The 11,243-nt window shown below is 43.8% G+C and overlaps 1 protein-coding gene across 2 annotated transcripts in view; it reads left to right on the top strand.

The window, feature by feature from the left end:
• The first annotated feature begins 341 nt into the window (after positions 1-341).
• BARD1 (BRCA1 associated RING domain 1) overlaps positions 342-11,243 on the top strand; it is a 79,877-nt gene continuing 68,975 nt past the window's right edge. Inside the window, exon 1 of one of the 2 annotated variants that reach the window (XM_023642278.2) lies at positions 342-697. In XM_023642278.2, coding sequence (XP_023498046.1) covers positions 555-697 — 143 coding nt within the window. In that variant the 5' untranslated portion in view covers positions 342-554. Of the gene's footprint in view, positions 698-9,950; positions 10,119-11,243 lie in introns of those variants that run through there. The other variant, XM_070269237.1, reaches the window with a different exon arrangement.

Genomic DNA, 11,243 nt, shown 5'->3' with positions numbered 1-11,243 from the left:
AGCTTTTCCAAGCTCAACAGTCTGGAAACAGCACTGTTTATAAACAATACTCAACCAAAAGTTTCTGGGTTTTTGATTTTCCCTCGGTTAAGTTAGACAGAGAGTCCCTAGAATCCTTGCTCCGGGAAAGCAAGGACTCGTTTTTCTCTTTTTCTTGCCTTTATCCCTCCCGAAGGGCCCCACGGGGCTTTCCGCCAGGAGGAAGGGGCGTTCCCTGGACCTGCCCCCTTTCCCGCCAACCTTGAGCGCGCTGCCGCGCCCCGCCCACAGGCTGCGGCCCCGCCCACAGGCCCCGCCCCTAGGCCCCGCGGCCCCGCCCCTAGGCCCTTAGGCGTGCGGCCGCGGCCCCGCCCCTCCCGGGTCCGCGCGCTGAGCCGCCGCGCGTTTCCGCAGTCGCGCCCCGCCCCCCGCGCGCCCCGCCCTCCAGGCGTCCCGCCGGCCTAGACGCGGGAACTGCTGGGCCGGGTCGGGTAGCAGGCCTGCCGCGTCTCGGTCGTTGCCCGAGTCCGCTGGCCTCCCGCTCTCGGAGGAGCCTTTCCCGCGAAGGCGAGGCGATGCCAGGCAACCGGCCGCCGAGGGTCCGCTCCGGGAACGAGCCTCGACCCGCGCCCGCCACGGAGCCGGCGGGGCCCGGGGCCTGGGCCCACAGCCGCGCCGCGCTCGACCGGCTGGAGAGGCTGCTGCGCTGCTCGCGTTGGTAAAGAGCGACCCTCGAGGGGGCGGGCGCGGGGGGTCTTTTCAAACCTCCGGGTTCCTCCTTCCATGCCCGCCCCGCGGTCGGGCCGGCGAGCAGAGTTACGACCTGCCTGGGCATCTGGGGCTCGTTAGCCCCTCCTGGGCCCCCATTCACATCCTTTTTGGGCGGCTCTCTGGCCTTTTCTTGCACCAAACCCAGCTAAGACGGTAGTTCTCCAACTTTGGCGGGCTTAAGAATCGTCTCGAGCTGTGGTTCAAAATTTCGATCTCTGGGCCCGCCTCCAGTTTGAATCTGCAGGGCTGGGGTGGGGCTAAGGCATCTGCACTTTTTACTGGCTCCCGGGTCCTTGTGAAGGTAATTTCAGAAACTTACGCCTAGGGCTGCCAAGTTTGAAGAGGCCTGCGAAGTTTGAAGCAGCTGTCACTCTTTGCTGAGCTGGCCCCTTTGACTTTTCCCCGTAGCAGCTTTTTTTGGGGGAGAGGGGAGAGTTTTGGCGACCCTTGTTGGGGGTAGATTGAAGATGGCAGTGTGATGGACACCACCATTCTATTTATCATTCAATTTCTCATTTCCTTGTTTTGGGCAAAAGACTGTAATGATCTGGGGTTCCAGCTCTTAGAGATGCTATTTATTATCATTTTTTGCTGTTTATTTTTCTTCATGCTGTTACACCGTCAAGTCCTCTCGGTTCAGGGTTTTTATTCCATCTGAAGACATCGTTCTGACCAGTACTCCTTACTTGTCTTTTTCCTGTAGCTCTTCCAAGTATAGAAACCAGAAGGTTTGTAAAACCCAAGAAGGGCTTGTCTCATTTTTCGTTTCTTACAAAAGCATTTATTGAGCACCCGCCCTCTGCACAGCTCAGTATTTCTGCATCGGTATCACTCTGGCAGGTTTTCTTTCTGCTTGTAGCCGTCTCGACCATATTTCTTTTTTGGACTCTGTTTTGATGTTTGTTTTCCTTCTGATTTTCAGCTTGCAGAACTTAGTTATACATAGAGTATAAGCAACATAGCAGCTTTTTCTTTAAAAATGAAAACGACTGAACTGTCACCGTTTTGCACTTCTATTTTGTTTTACGAAAACCATAAAACCTGTGACAAAATGACGTCATTGCACTCCTTAGAAAAGTGGCACTTTTGCTAGAAGGAATACATGAAGATATTCTGAGTTGTGTGTGTTTTCCCATAGCACATGGGTCATCCATTTGAGATTAAGAAATTTAAATCTGACTCTGTTAGTTTCTAATACAAGTGATGCTAGTCCCACCTTAATAGTTCAACAAAAGTTAGATATTCCTACCTGACGTTTCTGTATGGAAGGCTCTAGGGCAGCAGCTGCGCTTCGCTTACCTTGTAGAGTCAGAATGCCTGAGTTCAGGTTCCAGCTGTGACACCATCGAGTGGCCCAAGGCATTAACTTCGCTGTGCCCACTTTCCCCATCTGAGTGATAATAGTGCTCAGCTCATCCTCCTGTGAGGATTCGTTAATAATAACAATAATAAATAACTGAGCACCTGCAAGGTGCTGGACACTGTTCTAGGCGTTGGGTATTAGTGAACAAAGCAGACAACCCCTACCCTAAGGAAGCTGGCATTCTGTGGGAGGAAAGAAACTAAATGAAATTATGCGTGTAAAGTGTTGAGTATTGTGGTGGTTTTAGAATAAGTGATAAATAATAGCTGTCTTATAAAAATTTTAAAAAGCATAAACTGCTTGCTGAATGCTTGGGGGAGACAAAATACGTGATCTATATGAATAATCTGTAGGTGGTCCTGGAATCTAATAAAGCCAGTTTCACTGTTTATCCCATCTCAAATATTTTTTCAGTTTCTAATGGAAGTGAGCAGATAATAAGAGCCAAAGGACTGAAAGGCGATATCAGTAACAAGGTCCAGACTTTTCGTATAACTCATCCAGTTGGCTGGAGGATGATACTGAATTCCAGTGGTTTTTTAAAAAAAGTAATATATGAACCACTGATGGATTAACTAAATCTCATCTGTTCTTTGAATGCATATTTTAACATAGGGCTCTGTAAACTTTTTCTGTAAAGGATCATATAGTAAATATTTTAGGCTTTGCTGGCCACAGACAGTCCCTCTTCTTCTTCTTTTTATTTTTTTTTTGGTGAGGAAGATTGTCCCTGAACTGACATCTGTGCTAGTCTTCTATTTTGTATGTGGGGCGCCACCACAGCATGGCTTGATGAGTGGTGTGTAGGTCCACACTTGGGATCTGAACCCATGAACCCCAGCTGCTGAAGTGGAGCTCACGAACTTAACCACTGTGCCACTAGGCTGGCCCTTATTTTTGTTTTTTTACGACCGTTAAAAACCATTCTTAGCTCAAGGGCTGTGCAAAAGCGGACCACTGGCTTGATTTGGAACATAGGCAGTAGTTTGCCAAATTTTGTTTTAACAGGTAAAATGTCTTAGTTTAAAAATTATTTTTGGGGGCTGGCCTGGTGATGCGGCGGTTAAGTTTGCATGTTCTGCTTTGGTGGCCCATGGTTTGCTGGTTTGGATGCCAGGTGTGGACCTGTGCACCACTCGTCAAGCCATGATGTGGCAGGCGTCCCACATATAAGGTAGAGGAAGATGGGCATGGATGTTAGCTCAGGGCCAGTCTTCCTCAGCAAAAAGAGGAGGATTGGTGGCAGATGTTAGCTCAGGGCTAATCTTCCTCAAAAAAAAAATTCTTTTTGGTGTAAAATTTTATGTCACATGGGGTTTGATATTTAGAAGTGATTTTGCGTTCCTCTTGGTGTTTCTGCACATTTGGCACTGTCTGTGTCAGTAAAGCATGGCCAGTGGCTCCTTACCTATGGGGAAAAAAGCATTCTTTCCACCTCTGCCTTTACTTAGTAGCGACCTGACATCATTGCTTGGAAAGAGCAACTCAGGATGGTCTGCTTCTTGCTTTTGCTACCAACCATTCAATGCAATGTCATATTCTTTGAAATTGTCAGTATGTCCTTTTACAGAGCTTCAGAGTTCTACCCCGTGGGCCAGTGATGACCCCGATTACCCTCACATTCAGCCAGCAGCTGTCATTGTCTAGTGTTCCCAGCTGTCGCCTGCCTTGTGTAGCACACTGGATCTGTCTTATAGCAAGAATCTTGCGGTTGAGGGTGGATTGGCCACATTACAGGGCATCCTTTCTTGACGTTTAACATAAGTATGGCTCCAAGGTGAAGCTGATGAAATTGTTCAAGAGGCCACATGTGACATTTGTGTTAGGTCCAAGCCTTGCAACCAGAGAGAAACTATTTAAAGATTTGGAAGAATGAGACAGGAAGACTATCGTTTGAGAGGTTGGCAGCGGGCATAGTAATGTGTTCCTAAAGGAAGCAGGAGATGATAATAGGGGCTGCTCTGTAAAAGCCCAGGTGCCATATGATACTATTTTGTGAACTACACTAATTAGGTACCTCTTGACTTATTTTTGGGGGGGGCAGGTTGGTATCTATGACAGTTGTATCTTGGAGTTCTAGTACCTTTTAAATCAACTTTTAGTAAAATGTCAAAAAGTAATCTTGTGATTTTTAGGATAGGTGATTTTGTTTTTTGAATTCTCTCTTGTCGTTTAAAAGGTGATGAGGATTAAAGTTATCTCTTATATTTTGAAGCAGCATAGTTTCGTGGTTAAGAGCATGGATTTTGAATCCGGACTTCAAATCCTGACTCAGTGATTTTGGACAAATTATCTCATCTTAGTATGCTTCCCTTCCTTCATCTGCAAAATGAGTTAGTAGTAGTTTCTACTTTGTAAGGTTGTTATGTGAATGAAATGACTTAATATGTATTAGGTACTTAGAACAGTGCCTGTTATGTTCTAAGTGCTGTATGAATGTTTGTGAAATAAAGGGGAGGTTTCCTGACCCCAGCATTCAGCTTTTGCCTTTCTTGAGGAATTTTGAGTGTTCAGAGGCATTTGGACAGGCCAGTGATCCGTAAACGGGACGAACACTCCCTCCGTTTGCTCTGGTGCAGGTTATTCATCAGGACCACAAGCCGTCACTGAGGGCATTCATTAGTGGTGAGACATTGTCTACCCTTAAGGAGCCTATGCTTAATTATAAGGGATAAAGTGTGTGTACAGTCCCGGGCACGGTTACGGTGAGAGCCCAGGGGATGCAGAGGAGTACTGGGGTGGAGCCAGCGGAGGAAAGCTTCATGGGCTTGTGAACTGGGCCTTGGATAGATTTTTATAGGTGGGCCGGGTGGGGGATTATTAGCAAATAACAACATGCTAAAAAGTATTGCAGAGTAAAAGGGGAGTGGGTCTGGTGGTCAGGGAGTTAAGACAGGGCCGGACTGTAGAGTGGTTAGTAGGCTAACAGCAGACTGTTCAATTGGTTCATATAGATTCTTAAGGAGAGCAGTTCATGTAACTTTTCTGAGACTTCAGCATCCTCATGTATAAAATGAGGAAAATGGATGAATTGATTTTTTTTTTTTTTTAAAGATTTTTTTTTCCTTTTTCTCCCCAAAGCCCCCCGGTACATAGTTGTGTATTCTTTGTTGTGGGTTCTTCTAGCTGTGGCATGCGGGACGCTGCCTCAGCGTGGTCTGATGAGCAGTGCCATGTCCGCGCCCAGGATTCGAACCAACGAAGCACTGGGCCGCCTGCAGCGGAGCGCGCGAACTTAACCACTCGGCCACAGGGCCAGCCCCTGGATGAATTGATTTTTAAGGCTCCCTCCAGTTCACAGATTCCATAATTATTAGTGTCCATTGGATGCAAAATGTTGTTTAAAACTTTTGACTGAAGTTTAATATTCATATGCCAGTCCTGCTGGTCCAGCGGTTAAGATGCAGGGCTCTCACTGCCCAGCCCGAGTTCGTTTCCCATCAGGGAACCACACCACCCGTCTGTCGGCTGTCATACTGTGGCAGCTGTGCGTTGCTGTGATGCTGAAAGCTATGCCACCGGGATTTCAAATACCAGCAGGGTCACCCATGGTGGACAGGTTTCAGTGGAGCTTCCAGACTAAGATAGACTAAGAAGAAGGACCTGGCCACCCACTGCCAAAATTATGGCCATGAAAACCCTGTGAAGATCAGCGGAGCATCGTCTGGTGGTAGAGTGCTGGAAGGTGAGAGGATGGCACAAGAAGACTGGGGAGGGTTCCGCTCTCCTCTGCGCAGGGTCGCTAGGAGTCAGAATCCACTTGATGGCACTTACAACAGCAACAACATACGTACAGGAAAGGGCACAGACATTTGCTGTTCAGCATGTATCATATATCCCTCCAAACTGTGAGCTTTATTTACTCATGTGGTATTTTGCTTCTTTGACTGATGTCTCTCTCCTTCAATTATACCACACGTTTCATAAAGACAGGTTCACATTTGTAGCCACAGTGCTGGACACATGGTGTCTTAATGTTTGTTAAATTAACATGTGAAAGAATTTAGGTTAAATTAGGATCACATTTAAGGGGACTTTGTCATTGGAAGTACCAGAAGAACGTGGTTAATTCACTGCAATCACCAAGAAGCCTCCAGAGGTCCCTGGGGTTAAATCCTATCGTAAACGGAGGTAAGGTCTCAGGGCAGGTATGAAAGGGACAGGTCTTTCTCCCTGGGCTTCAGAGCTGGAACTGACATGCACAGCTCCCTTACAGGCCTGCACACAGCTGGTGTTATATAGGGCTTTTGACTGCCAGAGAAACTTCCCCGACACTGAGCACTCTTCCCTCCTGTGCCCTGTAGCATAGGGGACGGGCTTGCAAGTGAAGTTATTGGGGATAGAAGACAGAATAGCCAACACAATTTGATTTGGGTATACATGATGGTCTCTGTGGCTTATCTGTTTCATATGGTAGATTCTATTATAATTAGTCATTGATAATTAGACTAATTAATTAGTCAGTAATAGAATTCTATTGCCCATTTGACTTTTGGGATATTTGACTCACTGATTTATTCAATATTTGTTGACACTAAACAAATAGACATGGTTTCTTATTTTTCCCATGTGGGTTACTTGGATCCGGTATATAAAATAACTATACAAAATAATGTGCTTCCATGTCCTTACCCATATCCCTTACTTGTTAACAATTGTGTTTATTCTCCTAAAGATAAACATGAGAAATTGTTTAATTGGCTTGGAGAGCCTGTGCATTTTGGTGTTAAATATGTTGCTCCACACTTAAAAATGCCTTGGGGATTTTCTCAAATGCACAAGCACCGTGGTAGCTCTCTTGCCTCATATTAAGTAGCTGTTGATATCTCATGGAAGCTCAGGGAGCCATTCAGTTAAGAAATAGATCTTCCTCGGTATTGTAATCCCAACCGAATTTGCTTTCCTTTTTTTCTTTGCAAAGAAAGTTTTATATCAATAGGACCTTCTTTTAAAAAAATTGTTTGTTCTCACCACTTAGTTCTTGCCCAAGTTATAATCCTCTGGCTGCACCCATCTCTCCAAAGCAGCTGTGTCTGAAGTGGGAGACATGTGAGTGCAGACGGGAAGGAGAAGAGGAGCTGAATGTTCACGGCACAGACATCCTGCCACCATGCGCATGTCTTCTCGTTTTCTCCTGGAGTTTTTCTTTCTAATATGTATGCATATCAAACAAAAAATAGGGAAAGGGTAGATAGAATTGTTAACGTGCATGCATTTCTTTGTGTAGTCTTCCATTCAGGTCTTCACTAAGGACTTACTGAAGTCCTGCTGTTCCTATGGCGACGTGCTAGGAAGGTGTGTTGGGGAGCTCAGAAAAAAATGAAAGTCAGGATCTCTTGTCTTTAGGGCTACAGTCTATTTTGAGACAAAAATAAATAGATAAATAAAAAGGAATCAGGCAGATCAAAGATAAAGTACTTCGTTTTCAACATTGATTTCCAGAGCCCCCAGCTGGTTGCCGTCTCTGTGGAACTTTAGAACATTTTGTCCCTCTCTGAAGTCATATAGTCACTTGGTTTATAAAACTACACAGCAAGATTATAAGCCCCTTAGAAAAGGGCGTAACACAGTAACTTTGTCTTGTCTCATGGCTGGGGCAGAGTACAGATTTTGCGTAAGTGATGGCATGGAAACTAAAATCCAAGAATTCTTGTGCTTTTTTGTTTTACCATCCTGGACAGTATGTGGATGCTGTGTTGGGCTTGAGTAGTTTCTGGGGAGGAGGAAGTGTATTCTAGGCTGGAGAAAAGAGTCTGATCAGTCCTCGGCTTGGAATGGGACTTGGGGTATTTGAGAAATGTGACAGACACTGGCCTGAGGAGCACACAGGGTTTTCATTGAGGTGCGGTGATCAAGAAGGGTGCCTGGCTTGGAACTTACCAGATGGTGAAGAACTTTTTAATAGTAAGTTTTTAAAAATTGAAAGTAATGCATGCATATGTCAAAGAATTAACACGCTATGTGGTCATTAAATATTTGTTAAATGAATGATGAGTAGGTCTGAATTGTTTTCTTCAAGAACCCACTATTTTCTTGTGTATCCTTTAGAAGTTTCTCTATAAAAGCATTATATACTTCAGTTGAGAAGCTAACATACATCAGGTAGATGTGTCATGATTTGTTTAACCATTTCCTTCTTGGTAAAATTTAGATGGTTTCCAGTCTTTTGCTGTAATAACCAGTGCTGGAGTGAATATGCTTTTCCATGTGCTTTTACATTTTTAAAGTTGCTTATTAAAATTAGACATGAACATAGTTGACAAAGTCAGTAGGACAAAACTGTAATGAAAACATTCTTTTGCCTCATCCTTATCAAACTTGAGTTCTATACTCCAGACATAGTCTCTTTCATCTTTTTTATTTCTTCAAGTATTTACTTCTACATTTCCAAATAGTACATTTTTATTGCTATTTCTTGATTTTTTTCATTTTAAACATTATTAACTTTCTACTCTGAAAGATGAATTTTTTATTGTTATCTGTAAACTTTCTACCATGGAACATGATGATACAGAATTAGAATTACGAAATAATTTTCAATCTTTTTTTTTTTTTTTGCTGAGGAATATTAGCTCTGAGCTAACATCTGTGCGAGTCTTCCTCTGTTTTATAGTGGGTCACCACCACAGCATGGCTGATGAGTGGTGTTGATCTGCACACAGGATCTGAACCAATGAACCCAGGCTTCCAAAGCAGAGTGCACCAAACTCCACCACTAGGCCATGGGGTGGGACTGTGAATCATTATTTTGAAGGCCAAGCATCCTTTATTACCCTTGAGATGTCTTATGCTATTTTGATTTCGTTAAAAGAAAATTTATATGTGACATTTTAATTTTATTATTTCTTAATCTCTCAGAGCTTTTGGTATGTTGTCTACGTATATTTGGTGTTTCGAAGTTTCAGTTTTGCAAGCATCTGAGTGCATCTCAAGGATAAATTCCTGGTGGTGGAGTAGCTGAGTGCATTTACAGTTTTGATAGATATTCCCTGGTTGTATTAAAAATTCTTTTATTCTAGTATGTCTTCTCAGCTACGCTCTAGACATTGTCAGGAAGTCTAGCTTTGACACAGATGAGTGCCACCTTCTGTGTGGTGCATCTACCCTTTGAGCACTTCCATGAAAATTCTTTTGAATTTGGCACTACCATCTCCCAGCTTTGGCTCTAAGACTCCCCTCCCCACTTCTTCCCCCGATATACACACTGCACATGCTTTTCCTTCACTCTTCCAATGTCTTTCCTTGTCTATTAATAGCAACAAAAAATGCATTCTAACTCACTAATTAGAGTAATTAGTGCAACTGATCAGTTATTCATAGATATTAGCTTTCTTGCTAATTACAGTACATTACCTTATTGCCAGGGTGAAGGGTACAGACTATAGATAAAGCATTCAGAGTCATCTTACGAAGGAAATTTAAGTTTAGAAACAGAAGAATTAAGTGTTGAGTCAAATATTGCCAGAGAAAGCAGAAGGCTGTGGACCGCATGCCGGGGGTGGGCCTACATTGAGAGACAGGAAAAGCAGCAGCTAAGGAAAGGCTGAAATAGCATAAGAAAATGCCAAAAGAAAATTAAAACTCCGTGAAAGGGGAGGTTTCAGGAGAGAAGGCGAGCTCCGTGTTATTTCACAGAGAGGTCGGGAGAATGAGGGCCACAAATGCTTTGCAGAGCCGTTTCAGCAGAGTGCTGGGAGTTGAAGCTGGCAGGTAAGGAGATGGATTTAGCGGGTGCAGAGCACTTATTTAAGACCTCACACGTGTCTACAAGAAGGGGAAGAGCTGGAGCAGAAAGTGGAGCGGGAGGCACGACCTAAGCAGCTGTTTTTAGGTGGAAGGAGAGATTATCTGCACGTGTTGAGGTGCAGGTAGAAGAAGAAAGGTGACCATAAGGACGAGAGTGGACTCCTGTAGGAGACGGGGAAGATACGCGGTCCAGGGACAATGGAGCAGCATGTCTTAAGGAGGAGGAACGACTGAAGGAGGGCTTTTCCTGGAGAGAGGGGTAGGTTATAGCTGAAGAGGTAGGATATGAATCTGCGTGGTGAAACGCTCACACTGTGGGCTCCCCTAAGGTTAATGGGATTTAGGAGCATGGAGAGTGTTTTGAATAACCATCTATTCATTTGTTTGTTTACTCACAGAGCATCTAATACATCCCTTTGGTAGAGGTACAAAGGTGAGAAGTTACCAGATAAATGTATAGAGACATGTTTGTTTATCTTTCTATTTATAATGGTTATTCATAGCCTGAGAGCAGGCATGGAAGGGGTGGACTTTGGGGTTTATCTAGCATTATAGATTGGCATCCCTGAGTATCTAAGAGATCGGCGGAAGGATGGGGGGGAAGATGGCCCTAAAGTGGTTAACTCTATGGCCTGGGCTAGATAGGGAGTCCAGGGAGCTAATGGACTGACTGGAGTTCTCTCGGGGTGGAGAGCAACCTGACGATGGGGGATTGGTCAGGGTGATGGAATAAAAGAGATAGCGGGAGGATATTTTGATAGAAGGAGGGGAGATAACACCACTTTTGAGATCTTAGAGGCAGAGTTTGTAGGGAAGTAGAATTCAACACACTTGATGGAGAGATAAGAGATTAGGTTTGTAAGTCAAATAACAAACAGAAATTATAGAAGCAGCATGAACATTGTAACAGATATCATCTTAATTGCCAGGATCACAAAAGCAGCTGGCACATCCAAGTCATCTTTTTATCACTATGTTCTACTTAGTGTGATAGAAAAATCAGATATTTTGAGTTTTTAAAAAGTAATGGGCTTTATAATGTCAGTGAGCACCATTTTTGGTATCTTGAGAATAGCATTGTGGGTGTACACTCTGTTTTCAGCACTCTTTCTGAAAGCTCAATTTCACTTTAATGTTCATATCTATTAAAATGTGCAGTGTGATACTTTTGATCTTTCAAGAAATGTGGAAAACTGTTTTTATTGCCATGTAGTTTGTGTACAGAGGTAATTTGATAATAATGGTGTAAATACCTAAAGGTCCTAGGGTTAGTGTAATAAACCAAGCACAAAAATGTTCATCCTTTAAAAGCTTTATTTCTCCTGTTTACTCTCGCTACCTTAAGCCCTCTGAACATAATGACTTGATATGTGTTTATTAGTAA

Source organism: Equus caballus, chromosome 6 (assembly GCF_041296265.1).
Source record: "Equus caballus isolate H_3958 breed thoroughbred chromosome 6, TB-T2T, whole genome shotgun sequence".
Lineage (NCBI taxonomy): Eukaryota > Metazoa > Chordata > Mammalia > Perissodactyla > Equidae > Equus > Equus caballus.
This window is presented reverse-complemented; position numbering and strand designations above follow the sequence as displayed.